This window comes from Chiroxiphia lanceolata, chromosome 2 (assembly GCF_009829145.1).
Source record: "Chiroxiphia lanceolata isolate bChiLan1 chromosome 2, bChiLan1.pri, whole genome shotgun sequence".
Lineage (NCBI taxonomy): Eukaryota > Metazoa > Chordata > Aves > Passeriformes > Pipridae > Chiroxiphia > Chiroxiphia lanceolata.
The window spans coordinates 58,517,974-58,534,598 of record NC_045638.1 but is presented as its reverse complement, the minus strand read 5'-3'; the positions used below and the strand labels follow the sequence as shown (position 1 = coordinate 58,534,598).

Sequence of the window (16,625 nt, the reverse complement as noted above, 5' to 3'; positions counted from 1 at the left end):
TGTTTCTTTGTGATGGTTCTAACATAAATAGCCATGCTGAGCTTCCTGCAAGATCTGGGGTAGTATTTTATGAGAAGATCATAAATACAGGTTACACAGTCCTTTTTTCTCCACTAGTTTGTGAAAAAATCCACAGATAAAAATGCAAACTGAGTTTATCACATGGACAGTTTCTGTTAAAACATTATGGTTATGTACATAGATATATGTACATATAGTTTTAATATTTGGTTTTTATATATCTGTGTTTCTTTTTTTACAGGTTTTTTCCCCCAGCCTGCAGGCTGAGGTGATTTCAAAGAATTGCGTGCTGATTTCCTGCATAGTAAGTTGCAGTTTGAGTCACTTGTTGCATACTGTGAAAAGGCACTCGGCTCTCAGCATCAGTAGCACGGATTAATACAGATTGCAAAGAATATCCTATCCATTTCTGAAGTCATACAACAAAAGGATCTCGACTTGGAGAGAGAAATGTCTCGGAGAGCAATGAGAGCTGCTTTCTAGCATTTTGGGTGAGCAACCTGAGCAACCTGGTCTAGTGGAAGGTGTCCCTGAACATGGCAGGGGAGTTGAAGCGAGATCTTCTTTAAGTTCCCTTCCAATGTAAACCATGCTAGTATTCTATGATTTGTCTTGTCAGTGCATTCAGTGTATGGGACACGCACAGAGACCAGATTTTTAAGATTGCCAGCCTAGAGTACTGTGCGCTCAGAAATCAAAAAACCAAACAAACCTGACAACTGATTAATGCGTAATCCATCAAGGCTGATAGATCTGCTAATAAAAGTTAAGTGAACTGTGAGAAGAACAAGGACCTTTTCTTGGAATTTGGGTAGACTGTGATGGGTCTGTGTGATGTGACTTTGAAGGAGACAAATCAGATGAGACCTTTAAAGGTTTGGAAAGGAAACACATATTAAAAATATATGGGGTTTGAAAGATCATTGTAAAGGGATTAAAAATTTTTTAGCCATTTGCACATTTGTCCTCTCCATATTCTTCCTTCCCATAGGGAGTACTCAATTCACATTAAAATACAACCTTTTTTCCTTCCAAATAATTTGTCAGAAATTAACAATATTCTTAGCAAAACATTTGAGCATATTTCCAACGTGGTTTTCTGTGCAGCTTTTGATTTTTTCATAAACCCCTCTGGAGCCCAACATCCTCCTCTAATAAGAGGCCATTGCTCGGCAGTGTGCTGCTGTGGTTTCATCTGTGAGACCTGCAGTGGCAGGAAAAAGACTTTCTGTGGTTGCTGTGACACAGCAGATCAGTGCTGGAGCAAACTCCATTTCTTCACAGCTGGTCAGTACATGACAAAAGAGCTTGCTATGGCTTCACACTTCAGCCGTGTCTTTCCTGTTCTCTGCACTCACCGACTTTGCTGAAAGCCTCCTGTAGCTCTGCCATCTCCTCCTCTGAGAAGTGTGTTGTCGACGCCATTTTTTACTTCTCTGAGTGGCAGGTCTGCAAGAAGAGAACACTTCTTTTTAACTGGTGCTTTTTGGGTTTGCAGTTGTGATGAAAAAGAGAGGTTTTCACTTGGATTTTCCAAGTCCCAGAGCAGCTCCCCATAGCTGAAAATCCAGCTCCTCTCTGTATCCTGAAATCAAGTGAAGGGGTAAAATCCTGTGTACTTGAGATACAAATCCACGTCCCTCTTGTTGTTTTGCCAGGCCCTGCTCAAAACACCAACAGTTTTATTTATACTAATTTAATTGGAATTAAATCCTACCTTTGCAAACTTTTGCTTCTCAAGGAGAAAGCAGACCAAATTGTGCTGGCTCTTGCTATTCCCCCTTGGAAACACAATTCACAATGCATTTCTTCAGTACTGCTGGCAGAGAAGCAGCAGCCCTGGGTGCTTCCCAGGGCTCTGGGTTGGAGTGAGAGCCCCAGGGGATATTTGCACTACTTACCTTTGGGTACCTAATGATGAGGCTGGGTCACCCTTACAAGGTGGAGGATTGGAGAGAAGCTCCTTCACAAAGTGTTCAGAGCACCAGGTCTGGCTTCCCGGAAGTCAGCTACCTCTTTTAAGGACTTTCCTCCCAAGATATCTAAGTGCCTGAGGTTGGGTAGCTTTAGGAATGTGTGGCTGGAAAAAGTTTTCCTGCCTTTTCTCTCATCAAAGATATAAAGCAGGAGAAACAATTGGACTTTCACTTTCTAGATGCCTTTCTTAATAATCAGAATGGGAAAGTTTACTTCCTTGTATCACATCATTAAATACACTGCCAGAAGATGCACATTATACCCCTTTTCTTTTTTCATGCACCTACTGTCCCTTGCATCTATTCATGAGGAAACTATTCAGGAGACAGACTATCTATTATTCTATATTAGTGAGAATGACTCTAGTGTCCTATGTCTCTTTAACTATTAATTAACCAAGCAACTATTTAAATAGAATAGAATAGAAACCTGAGTTGATCTTGGGAAGTGGTTGCTGTAGCTACAGTGTTCAAATGAGAGGGGGAAAAAATCAGAAATACCCCATTCCCAGACTTAAGTTAATATTGCAAAATTAGAAAAAAAAATACACGTTTGCTATAGCCCTCTAAAAAAAAAGGCAAAGTTAGGTACAGCCTATCTGGGCTTCAGATTCAATGCTCTCTTGAACTCATGCATTGATTCCTTGTGTCTGTGAAAACCACTATGGACATAGCTTTGAAACAGCCCAAAGGCAATCTCATGTGATTAACTTCTTGTTTGCTGTCTCCCTCTAGCATTATGCACCCTCTTTCTGCCTAGTCACTGTGATTTTAGGATGAGGACAACAGTGAAAAATCCATTTGTTTGCTCCAACCTTCATAAGTAAAGAAATGCAGAAGAAGCCACAATACTATCGCTCTTCTGGCATGAAAACCCATGTGCAGTTTTCTGCACAATGGAGCTGATGATTGCTATTGAAATACAGTATTAAAATTGGTTCTAACCACCATATTTTCAAGAATTACCTTCAAAAATCCCTCTGATACTCTAACAATGTGGGTTATGTATACTAGGGTAAAATTAGATCCATAGTCTTCCCCCATCATCCTAGCATTATTCCTGCCTCTGATGCCTCACTATCAATCTTTTTTGTTGCCTGCTGTGTGGTTTTGCAAATTGTGGATTAACTAAAATGCACCTGAACACATGAAAATCTTACACTATCAGCAAGAAAATCCATATTCCGCTGCAAGATCATCTCTTCTAGTCCAGTCACTTGATCGAGCAATATAATTTGCCACACAACTTTTGATAACATTAAGACTGTTCTAGGCTTAATGGGTAAAAAACACCACAGGTTGTTGCCTATAACATTGCTTTTGCAAAGTGACCTTGAGGAAAAATTATCACTGACATAAAATGGACTCTTCTTGATTGCATAAGAAGTTGTGGCCTCTGATAAGTGATCTGTTCAATACAGAGAATCCTATTAACAGTAAATCTGTTCACATGTGTGGGCATTTATACTACTAATAATAATAGGATGAAGGACTTTGCTGTAATGACCCCTTTTGACATGATTTTTAGGTCAGTATTATCCACTCCATTGTAAAGGAGGTACTTGGCTGAGCAACCAGATGCACCTCTGCGCCGAGAACGAGAACTGGTCCTTGATCACCTGAGGAGTATTTGTACTCAGGCAACAGAGGGATTGTCACTGCCTGCTCCAACACACAACTGAGTTTCTTCTACATTTTCACCCCCCTATTATCTCTTGATTTCAGCCTGTCAGCTCCAGCATCTAACATCACTGGGTATTGCTGACTAATACCCCACTCTGGTTTTGCATCCATGCGATTTGGACAGGCACCCTGCTGCCATCTGCACAGCTATTTTGGCAGGTCAAATGCATCATAACCCATCATCTCTCTGAGGGTTTGACACTAGTGCTTACCACAGTACGTAAAATCCATACCAACAGAAAAAATCCATACCACATAATGCCATGTAAAATCCATATCAACAAAAAAATCCCTTTATAGCCACCACCTCTATATAGTTTCAGGTTATCTCTAATGTCATTTTCAGCAAGGGAATGCAATGCAGGCAGGGGAAAACTTTAATGTCTTCACTGCAGATCTTCTAGGCTCATCTGCAGCCAGAAGACCTCTGCCAACCCCCTTGGCAAGCATGTGAAAGCCCTTCAATTTACAATCAATTAATCAAAACCAGAATTTTTAGATTAAAGGTTTCTGAGTTATTCTCAATTAAAAATCACTGTCATTCTTTAAAGTGTTCAAGTAGTAAAAACAAAACATGAGGAAATCAAGAGATTAGAAGTCCAAAGCTTTAAAGGAGAAAATGGCAAAAAGGAGAAAATTCGCTTTCAAAAAACCTACTTTTCAGTATATAAAATGCTTATTTTGCTTAGATCATTAAATGATGATACTTAGACAGACAGAAATGTAAAATGCTTCTGGATAATGCTGTGAGAGGTCAGGCTCGATATTTTCCTTCTGATTTTATCAGCCAAAAGAGAGCTATTTGCTCCTAGGGGTCAATCACTTATAGCACTTCACCATCCTCAGTGCAAACTGAAAATGCTTTGGGCATCCCATCAAGAGGGCATCCAACAATCCTGGGTGAGTAGTCCAATTACTCACAACCCACAAGGCATTGCAAGCACATGGTGCACTGCTCTGCTCCAAACCATTTGCCAAATCAGTATAAGAGAGATGCAGAGAAAAAAATGCAGAAGAAAAGAGCAAAGGAGAATATGTGGAAATGATGAGCAATATGAACTAGTTGAAAAAGCTACTTTGAAGAGAATAGTTGTCGAGGAGCTGCCTGAGGGAGGTGCAAAGGGAAAATCAGCTGGTGAGACCCAGGAGAAGGCTTTGAGCACAGTGATGTACAGCAAGAAGCAAAGAAAAAAGCTGGGCATGGGAGAGGCATGGCAACACAGAGGGAGTTTAATAAGGACTGAATGCAAACAGCCTAGCTATCAGCACAAATGAGATATTGAAGATCAGCAGCAGTTGGGAGGAAAGATTTTGAATTTGGTGTGATGGAAGATCAGTGAAAGAACTGAAATTCCTTGGAGAGAATGAGGTGAAAATCAGCACATGCTTGGATGCTGAGACAGGATGCTGAGGAGAGGAAGACAGCTCCCCAGGTTAGAGCAAGAAAGAAACTGGAACTGCCAACAAGAAAGAAATGGAAGGTAATAAACATTCAGAAGAAAAATAAAACACTCCCTGAGGCACTCTGAGACTCAGATGGCTTCAGGACATCCAGATTACACACTGCCTGGAAGAGACACTTCCTTCTTGTTTGCCAAAGAGCATAAACCCACTATTGCAAAAGCGAAAAATAAAATTGTGCACATGCACTCTTTCCTCCTCAGAAGACTACTGAGTTACAGATTAATGTAAAAAAAAGGGAAAATGAATTATCTCACCTAAGCTGCTGAGAATTGTAACAAACTGATATCAAAAGAGCTTCTAACGAAGCACTCCCTTCCCTGCCATCATTTCCAAACTAATGTTATAGCCGTGCCGTAAAGTCTCCTTTTATTTGTCCTTATCCTCAGAAGAACCTATGATCACACTGATGTTTTAAGAGTTCTAATAACAAACTATTTTCAGACTGGAATATAAAGGAAGAGCTAAAATAATCCTAATACCTGAATGTTATTGCTAAATTGAAACACAGTGATATTGATTTTCTTTCATTTCTTTTCAATTTTGAAGCCATAGTCTGAGAAGCAGCCTGGTTATGCGTTGCTTGGCAAAGTGTGCACCCACCATGCAATATAAATAATAAATGGCAAAGCCATTATAACCTCAAGGTTTTCCAAGAGTTGTATTAAATAGTTACCTTGTTTCATATTTTCCTCCACTTCTCTGGTATTTAAGCCTTATTGCAAGCAAGGCAATGAAAACCTTGAAGATGTGAAATGGTACTTTACAGCTAGACATAAAGTTGTACCTTTTCCCAAAGCAAAAAAGCAAATTTCAAGGGACAGCATTACATTTCACCAACACATTTAGTCAGGAACAACTTAACTGAGAATTTGGTGCCAAGGAAGTTGAATTCACTACTAATATTTATGCACTTTATACCGTCAGGGCTTTGTTTTGTCAATGTACCCTAACTTTGTTAATTATATGACGACCTCTCTAGCTGTTGGGAGAATGACACAACACATGTTACCTGTCATATATAAATTTCCCTATTTCTCCTGCTATCTTCTCTTTAAATTTGTTAATTTTTTTCTGAAAGTGATGAAATAAGAGGCACTCGCTGTTGCAAAACACAGCTGTTAGAGTTGTGTAAGACCGCCCCCCTCCTCACACAAAATTCTGCCTTTTATTTTATCAGAGCCCACAGCTCTAGTTCCTTTTCTCTTTCTTGTCTCATCCACAAATCCAGTTTCCAATGTCCAGCTTTCTGTAAGGGTTGGGGAATACTTTCCTAGCTCTTGTCTGCATTAGACTTTCCCTCCTAGCTGATATCAAAAGCAATCCTCCCCCAATGCACATCCTGCTCTGGATCATTGCATCAGCAGGTAGGATTAAGAGAAGGGGCCTCAGAATTGTGCAGAAACTGTTGTGATGTGAAGCATCCCATAGGCCAGAAAAATATAAGGGAAAAGGGAGTATCTTGAGCTTATTCAATCTTCCTCCCATATTTATCGCACCATTGTGTACCTGCCCATTCCTGTTCACTCATCAGAATATCCCTGATAAGATATTCCTTCCCAGAAGGATTTCCCTCTACCTTTCTCTCACAAGGTACTACACATAAGTCCATATATTCATATGCATTTCTGTTCAAAAAACATGTCTCAGCTGGTTTTCTACAGTGTGAAAGGGCTGAGGAAGAAACGAGAAAAGATTTTTGAGTTAGGCTCTGATATTTTCTTTCTGGAGACAAGTTTTTGCCATTTTCATTGGCACAAAGGGCTGAGAAAAAGAGAAATTACTCAGTGGATCTCATGTTGAAAGAAGAATCAATGCTACAACCACAGCAGTGTGGCCTAGAAGTTCCTCAATTTGAAGTTTCATCTTGTGCTCATCAGCAATATCCTTCAACAAAAATGTAGCAAGCAAAGCCATCTTGTAGGCAGTCAGCCAAACATGTTCTTTTGTATAATCCAGAATAGTTTATGTCCCAATTAAACTTCATAGTCTCAGAATATTTGCTATTATCATACTTGTCTCTCATATATTTCTTATCTGTTGGTTTTCTTACAATTCTGATCAAAATAACATGCTTACATCCCTGGTCTAGCAGGGTGATCCATAGTGCAGCCACAGCACAATACGATAGTAGGTTTAAAGCTAAATTTCCCAAGCCTTACAGTCAGTTTGAAGCTGCAGGTGATTATTTGCAGCAATAGCTCTGGGATATCCAAGCATCTTAGACAAATGGTGTCCTTTATTCTTGCTTGTCACAGCTTCCAGGCAGGTTGAGTGGACATTTTTTTGTGATAGCTTTTTTTTCTGCTAATGATGTAAAATAAAAATTAGAATCCATATGTCTCTTCCTTGCTAGTGGGTTAGTCTCCAGCTAATCAGCTACTCACCATGGCTGACAGTATCAGCAAATACCATCTGATTGTGAACCACATGTCAATTAGACACATTTGTTACACAACAACTTTGAAAATCATTTAAGCACAAACTGCAACATCTTCAAATGTGTTGTTGCTCATTAAAAAAAGTTAATTTTTCAAGTTGTGCACTTAGAGGTATGACACTTTCCCTTCTTAAATAGCTATAGATGAATAAGAGTATTTTTTAAATTTCCTCAAAGATGCTGAGCTAAATTTTAAATCCTAAACTAGACAGAAATGTACTTGACTCAATTAGCAATGTGGGACGTGTATCACAGGACTTTCAATTTGGGTGGGATCTTGCTGTTGAAATAAACATACAAAACAAAGAGGAGTCTTTTTGAAGTTATGGCAAATACTTCCTCCCTGGTACATTATAAAGACTCACAGTTTAGCCCACAATAAATTACAATCTTTGCCTCAAAGGCTTTTTAAAAGCTTGGTGTCTGCAACAGCAAATCTCACCATGTATGCAGGCACTGGAATTATTAAACTGTTGCACTTCACCTATTTTATTTTGTATACAATTTGAAAAAAAAAACCACAGAGAAAAGACATTTGTCACTGTTCAGAAAGTCACGTGGTGATGTCCATGAGTTATTTTCTTAATGTTCCATTTTATAAATGACCTTATTTGTCAATGTGATACGTGAGTCCTAAATCAAACCCAGTCAACAGAGCTTAGGAAGGGAAAATCCACAGAGTCTGGAGAGAGATGGAGGTCTCTTTCCAGTACCACTCAGTGGTAGGGAAGGCTAATCCTTCAAGGAAATTAAAACATTGAGAAGGCAGAGCTGTGAAACTATAAGTACTCTCCTTATATGTCTTTTATCTGTCATATACATTCTACTAGGAGACAGTACATGTGTACATATTATTTTTTAATAGAGTCTGTAGAATTTTTCTCAAAAAAATAAGATCCAGTATACTACATTTTTTGTTGGGTCACTTATCTTTCCTATCTCTTTACCAACACAAACTAGCTAACTTTAAAGTGAAAACATTTTTCTACAGATAAAGGAACATTTTGATTTTCAAATGCTGTCCAGTGATTTTCATTAATATTTTTTTCCAAAGCTAGTTTTCAAACCAAGCTGAATTGACAAACAGCTTCAGTAGTTCAGCAGATGCCCCATTTGGTATGGAAAGTACTGCCCCACCCAGTTCCATCTGCAGGGGCTGCTTTGGCTATGGGTGTGAGGAGCTACCCCACCTCTGCCCCATCACAACTGGGGCGGCAGATGGGCACAAAACCCTGGACAGATAGATAAAATCTTCTCTTCCTATTCCTGAATACTGCAGTCTTATGGTAGGAGGTCAGGTCACAAACTACTGACTCAGTCCCAGATGTCCTGTGGAAGCCTGATGCAAGAAAAGGAGAAGAGGACCTGTGTTTCCAGCTCGTTTGCAGGAAAACAGTTCCTCTGTGCATGGAAAATATTTAAAAACATGTTCCAGCTGTAGAAAGGAGATTTTTAGATACAAACATATATTTGCATTTTACTTATTCCACATGGATTTATGAATCTGCTTCTGTCGCTCCCATGCTGGGAGTTGTAGTCTCTCCTCAGGTCTGCAGGACACCTCACTGATTTCAGCAATGACCAGGCCCTTCCACCCACAGAACCAGACCTGAAAATGGAGAGCATGTCCGAACATAGCCCCCCTTACCAGCTGTCCTGCTGCTTGGGCCCCATCCTACAATGGTGCCATGTTGGGAGCTGTAATGTCTCTAAGTGTGCAACAGGGAACCGAAGCAGGACCTGGAGCACTGGGAGGCACAGTCCTCCTGAGCCCCCTTCCACTGAAGAATGATTTGGCTTTATGGCATGGTCACTGAGCCCTGCCACTGGGCATCCCTCTCATGCCTCTCACATGCCACTCTCCTCCCCATGGGTGCTGCCTCCACGTCCAGGACACCCCACTTGTTTCACTCAGGGGAAGGGATTTATTTCTTGTCCTACATCTTTCCTTTGATAAGTGCAAAAATGCACAGAGCGACCAAAGCAGAGTTCCGTGTTTCATCTTGCAGCACCTAAATACCGTTTCAGATTTTTCCCTAAATATTTTTCATTTTCATAAATATTTTATGTTATGTATCAGCATTTCTCTGAAGTCTGCTGTTTTGCATGAAAGGGCTAAAAGTATGAAAATCAGCTACATTTCTCAATGCACTGTACTCGCCTGAACTCCCCTGTCTCCTTACTTGCCCTTTACTCAAGCTCTTTCTAAAATTCTTTCATACTTTATAAAAAACATATGGTGATGACTTCATGGTAGGTTTTCTGTCAAGATAACTCTCCTCCATGCTACAGAGCTGGATTTTGAAATGCTCATGATTGAAATTGGAAGGGAACAGGATTAAAAAAATTGGTAGCAAAATACAAGACAGTGGAGTATGTGGCAGGTTCTGTGAGCAAGGGGAGAGAAGCAACACCACTAGATTTGTTCACTAAAATGAGCTTCATATAGACTCTCAAACATTTTATAACCATAATAGTATTCAGTCCGAACTGTTACTCAGTTTCAGTTGAAGAAGCAGATTCAAAACCAGTAATATAATGCATCCCTTTTTTGACCTATAGAGCATTGTCTTCAGCTTCTGAGCTAAGTAAATCTGGACCTCATGGTCAGGACTGAAGCAGAAACCCCTGCTCTTGTTACCAGCAAGCAGCCAGGTACTTCCCACTCCCTTCTGACTCTAGCAACCCTTCTCAATGGAGTTTCCCACCATAGAGGAGGTTTCCACATCTCCTATCTACTCAGGAGAGCTTCCCCAGCTGCATCTCTGATCTTCTGCAGAACCTCTGTCCCCATCTCAGGAGGCCAAACTGCTCCTGTTACACAGTAGAAAGGTGATACATGCTGGAGTTTCTCTACAGGAGAGGCTTCAGAGTGTGATTTGCTTTTATCAAGATGATCAAACAGCAACCTGCTGAGCACCCAGCTGCATTTTCTAGAGATCATCTTCACTCGATATCTGTAGCAGAAAGCTATCAGTCAGCCAACCCTGCCTTTGACTTTGGCTGTGATAGCAAAAACCTGAAGTCCCACTGGGTCAGTTGTATAGTGTTCAAACCAAATCCATGTGCTGATGAAACCGCCATATGACAAGAACAACAAGGCTGTTACAGAGCAAAAAGTTAAGCCTATAGACTGCTGCTCACCACACTACCACCTAAAATATCTGTAGGCATTTCCAAATCATAATTCATCTGCAGCTTGAGCGGAAATCCCAAAGGTGACAAGGGACAAGCCTGACCAGATTTAACAGTCAAGATCTTAAAAGGCAAATATAACGTTAGGACCGCTCCATATCACTATTTTTAAAGCAGAAGTCCCTACTACAATTAGGCTCCATAATGAATTAGTTTTATTTATCCTCTGGAAAATAAAATTACTTTTACAAAAGCCTGATATAAATATCCTAACAGCCAGCAGATGACATTGTAAACATTATGAGCCAAAATGCATTATCTGTATGAATCCGTGTTTTTGATCACTGGAATTAGAATTACTTTCTTACAGGGATCCCCTCTGCAATCTAAATAATAGTTTCTCACTTTATCATGCCCTGCCAAGTCAAAGACTACTATTCTACTCAGCCAGAAACCACTTTACCCAATTAAATCCATCAAACACTTTCCTGAAGGTCAGTAGAAATGCGAGGCACAAGACTACTGGATAATGCTTCACACTAATACAGAACATGCACTGTTTTTCATGGTGACCACAATTTCCTGTGCAGTTAAACTGCTGGTAAGCTCAGTGAGGGCAACTTGCCAAAAAAACAGCAGATGCTGTGATCTTACCTCCTGGGCTAAGCAGTGGGTCCAAACTGTCAGAGCAACAAACACCTCAACAGCTGCAAATCCAACAGAAAGGGAAGAACTTCTTACAAAACCAAACTTCTTGTACGGTTGAGGAACTGCAAAGTAGTATGTTGAAATAGGTCACTGCGTGATCAGGAAATTCTTGCTTTTCTGCAGAGCAACTAGTCAAGCCCAAGACTAAGAGCCCAAGACTGAGTCTAGAGTGGGAAGTGACTGGTGACAAAACATCATAGTGTCATAGATTTTGTCTTTATAAGGAAATTTAGCAGTCTCTAACCTCATTACTCCTACAATAGGTCCACTGGCGTGTACCACTTCCTCTCAGTTCTGTTCTCACTCACTAAGACATGCATGTGTGCACACGCACGCAAAATGCTGATAGAAGCAGCCGTGGTTGAAATGTGTAACAGCAAGGTCTGCAGTCCCACCTCGTGCTCAAGGCAGAGCTGGCTGCAAAGCCAGGCTGGGGTCCCTGGGACAGTGTCGTCAGGGATGGAAACTCTTCAGCATCTCTGAGCAACCTCTGTCAAAGTTTGACTGTCCTCACTGTGAAAACTTTTTTTCCATGCATGTAGTTGGAATTTCCTTTGATGCAACTTGTGGCCTTTCATTCTCAGTGTGCAATGCTGACAAAAGGCTGGCTCCATCTTCTCTATAACCTCTGATTAGGTAGGTGTAGACACCAAGAAGATCCCTCAGCCCTCTGCTCTCCAAGCTGAACAAGTTGAGCCCTTTCTACCTCTTCTCTGATTTGTTGTGCTCCAGCCCAGGACCATCCTGCTGTCTCTCTACAGTTTGCCCAAGCCTTTATTGAACAAGGGAACCTTAAAAGGACACAACACACCTCACACGACCTCATGACTGACACAGATTTCAAGGACAGTTTTCCCAGCTACACTGAGGGTCAAGCATAAAAGTGCTTGATGGCTGCAAATACAAACTGTCTTTCAACCCTGATGATGCAGCATTGCAGAAGCCTTAAGAGATCTGAAAACGTGATATCAAGAGAGAAAAGTTGCTCATCAATCCCATAGGGATTTTAAGAAATGTCCTGCCTTAATAGCAAAATTCTTGTCACTTTCCACAGGCTTAAGAATCATCCTTCAGCTTTTTTAACAACTTCTGTTCTGACTTTTACCTCTGAAAAGAGGCAGCTGAAAAAATTATCAAACTGAATGGTTTTAATGACAAAACTGTCATGCACAATTCCTTAGACCAACTGGAACCAGAAAGAGCATCGGGAAAACCTTCTCACAGAAAAATCTCCATAGTTAAGATCCACCCTTGAAGCACACATGCATTTGCTGTATTCAGAAATACACTGAAACATGTTCCAGGCATTTTTGATTACTTACTTCTATTAGAAAAATACCTCCGCTATGGTATTTAATTATTTGATAGCCCGTGCCACAGCTCCTCTTCTTTGTTTTCTGGGATATTTTACACCAGCCTGATGGTTTGCCCCAACATTTTTCTTACAGACCTTATCCAAATCCTTAATTATTTCTGTTGGTCTCCATGACATCCTATTAAATGCTGCAATACATTTTCTGAGATAGAAAAGAGAGGACCAAAGGGATGTATGCCTTAAATTTTACATCTTACTTGCACAGGAAAACTAGGGGTGGGTGTTTCCTTAACAGAGATGTTTGCTTAACGTCCTTAACATCCTCTCCTGAGTTATTACAGCTTATGCAGAAGGTAGGTGAGCAACTCAGATTTTCCACCGTACTGTGTGGTATTTTATATTCATATCAACTAAACTGAGCTCTGTACTGTGTCATCAGCACTGATTCATACCAGCACATACCAATAGGCACCAGCTGTGGTAAAGAAGTGCTCAAACAAGCTTAGAAATACAAGGACAGCAGGGATATGATGGATTTATAAGGCCAACATAAAAAAAAGATTTTGATATATTTGCCATGTGAACCATGAATCCCTTTCTCTGCCTCATTTCGAGACCTACTGGAATGTCACTATGTACACCTAATAATGCTGTGTCACCAAATATTATTAAGTAGTCTTCAGTCCCAGATGAAGTCCTGTCATGACAATATGCTATTTAAACCCTGCACTGTTCATCCTTGAAGCTTGACACAAGTAATGATTTTATTGGGCAGCGTTGAAATACATTTAAGTGGTATGGTGCAATAGTTAACATCTACCTGCACCTGGTTAACTTGAACCTGTGTGATGGTTGTTTGTGGTACTCCTGACAATGTATGATTCTATGACAATGATATCTCCAAAGTAATTTCTTAAACAGGGTAGGATACTGCAGGCTATCGCTATAGTACTGATTTCCTAGAAGCGTGTTGTAACTCTTCAATATAAATAGCTTGTATTTTGCCATAAAGTATGCTTGTGGTTAACAACAGGCTAGCTGGTATTAAGACAGGATGTACTGTGATACTGAGTTAACTGTCCATTACTGTCCTACATTAGAAAAACAGTACACTTGACCTACAGCTTCAGTCTTAGGGCCAAAAATACCAGTGCAGCTACTTTGAGATTTACTTGTATGAAAAGTAAAACAGTTAAAAGAGAGGTATTCCTCCAGTTACAGAAAAAGACATTAGAAAAAGACATCTAAGATGATTGTCTAAAAATTAAGTATCATAAATTAACATGCACTGTGTCCAATCACTTGCAGAGAGAGGACTATAATTATAAACAGACCATTCCCCTGAGCCACAGCTAAACAGATCAAAACCAAACCCTTCCCCTCTGTTGTCACCACTAAAATACTTCAAAAGCCTTGGCTCTCATCGTCCCTGTGCCTGAAAGACTTTTCTTTCCACGTACCTTTTGCAGCCCTGACACTCTCATCCTGCTGCCCATGTAATGCAGCCATGCTTCACTGCAGGTCAGCCAGACCGTGTCACCACAGGCTTCAAACCCTTCCACAACTTATCTCCTCCTCTCCTCTACCTCTGAGTCAGCTGTGCAGCTTTGAGTGGCAGAGTTCTTTCAGTCCCACCTCCTCACCTGCCAACAGGCTCTCATCTTCCCCCACTCCATCCCCCGGTGCCTTAGGGAGCCTTGAGAAGGGTGGCAACTGCCTGTGTTCTCCTGTCATCAAACTCGGATATTTCTTAGCAAGGTAAGTTACAACCCAAAAAGCATGCAGGAACCACTGATCCCACTTCCACCAATGAATGGGAATTACATTTGAAGGATCTGGGCCTTCTGCCTAAGGAGAGGTATAGCAGCTTGGTCTTACTTGACAGCATTGCGTTCTGGCAGCCCTGAGGGGCTTGCAGGGGATCTCCAAGTGAGGAGGGAGTTTGGGTCTTCTGTAGATGAGCACTTTCCTTATGGGAACTGGGGAAGCATATTCCTGTGGTGGCCTTTTCTGGCACAACCACCTCTTGGCTCTCACATTTTTAACTGCCCGCTGCAACCTTCCAAGACTTTTGCCTTCCTGCAGGCTGCTTCTGCTTCATGAAATGAATTTCTCCAAAAGCCATTACTTCGCAAAATCACATTCATATAATGTAACATCTTCCTTGCCACTGCAGATATAGTCACAGGTTGTAGACGTTCCCTCAATCCAAGAACATACACTGGATGGGAAGAGCCTGGTAGGGAGCAGAGCAGGCACTGCATTACAGATCGTCCAAGCTGACAATGGAAGACTGTTGTGGACTTTGTAAAGTGTCTTTGTTTTAATGATAGCATAATTTTAAACGAACCCTTTGAGGGGAACATCATGGTCAATGAAAAACTAGGGCAAATCAAAATTAATGGAAATAATTTAAAAGTGATCTCATTTAAACAAATAATACCTTACCCTTATATAAGTAGAGAGGACCCAATCTAATTCCCACTACAATTTGACGCAATTTGAATTGCACCTTTATTTTGTGTGACCCTCTCCTTGTTTCTGTTAAAGGCAGTGAGAACTCAAATGCTGTTAAAAGGTAAATGAATCTTTGCAAAGCAGGAGTCATTACTCTGATGGCATGTACTCAGGTAAAAGTTGGTAATTTGACCACTGCTGGGACTATTTTAGCAATGTACCCTGAAATGCCACCTCTGATCTCTGCAGGAGAGAGGATACTAAAGACTGCAGACTTTGCAGAATGCATGTGAAAATAAGACCTTTTACACTTTCTTCCCACATTACATCTGCTGGAGAAAGCCTAGAGAATGCAAAGGAATGCTGAGAGATCCCATTGAACCTGTCACAACATGGATACTGATGTTTGTTGGGGATGGAATCATGATATCGTGAAATCATACATATGAATGAATCATGAATTGGTGCAACAAGAGCATCTCACTCTTTGTCTAAATACGTTCACGCAGGAAGGAGTGGGGTAGATATATCCCTGCCAGGACTTCACCTCCAACTGGAGTCTGCCACTGTACTCTCTCTCCCCAAGAAATGTGGTCTCCAACCCCCTTGCAGCCACCACACTGCATGCCAGGACTCACCAACCCCCTGGACCTCCCTGCCCCCACATTCCCCGTGGCACTCTGCACAGCTGCTCTGTGGAGAGCAGGAGAGAGAAGATAGGGTGTAGGGTGATGGCTCATGCCTAAAGGTGTGAACACAGGGAAACCTCTGCCACACAGCAACTACAGCAGCCTCAAGCATGAATCAGCAGCAAGACATTTGTACTTGGGCAGGGAAGGACATCTAGGCTTGTATACTGGCACAGATGGAGGTAGAAGAATGTAGGAAGAAGTTCTGTCATACTGAAAAGCATATTTTTGGTGGGGTAATTTTCAGAAGCAGAAGCTCTCCAAACCTCATTCCCTCCCCTGGATCTGGGCACAGGAACAAACAGGAGGATAATGTCCTCCTAGGCTGGGAGACTGGTTTCTGATTTTACGTGCTTGTGCAGCTTTCAGTTTCCAAACCCTAAACCCTGAAAACCTGTCTTAGGGTTTTCTAAATAAATCTTTCTTTCAGTTTCACTACAACCTGTCTTATTTGTGAATCAAGATGAGCCACAAAGATCAAATAAGCTGTGAGTAGGCTGTTTCGACAAAGCAAAGCAAAAGACCACTCCTAATGAGGGGATACAACCTGCAATCAGCCCAGAGAGATTTGCACTCCCCAAAACCTGTGGGCAGGGGGCTTTGAAAGAAGAGTGCCCACTGGCAGAGGAGGAGACAGGGCAACAACTGATTGCTGGTCTTGGAGCAGGCTGTTCCCTCAGCAAAAGAAGCCAAATATCCCTGTGAAACCAAAAGCACACAGCTCTGAGGCCACGGATGAA

The 16,625-nt window shown here is 41.1% G+C and overlaps 1 protein-coding gene across 1 annotated transcript in view; it reads right to left on the bottom strand.

The window, feature by feature from the left end:
- The window catches only part of LCP1 (lymphocyte cytosolic protein 1), a 30,832-nt gene extending 19,244 nt beyond the window's left edge, over positions 1 to 11,588 (bottom strand). The window contains 2 exon segments of the mRNA XM_032679247.1: positions 1,380 to 1,470; positions 11,371 to 11,588. Coding sequence (XP_032535138.1) covers positions 1,380 to 1,446 — 67 coding nt within the window. The 5' untranslated portion in view covers positions 1,447 to 1,470; positions 11,371 to 11,588.
- Positions 11,589 to 16,625: the final 5,037 nt, after the last annotated feature.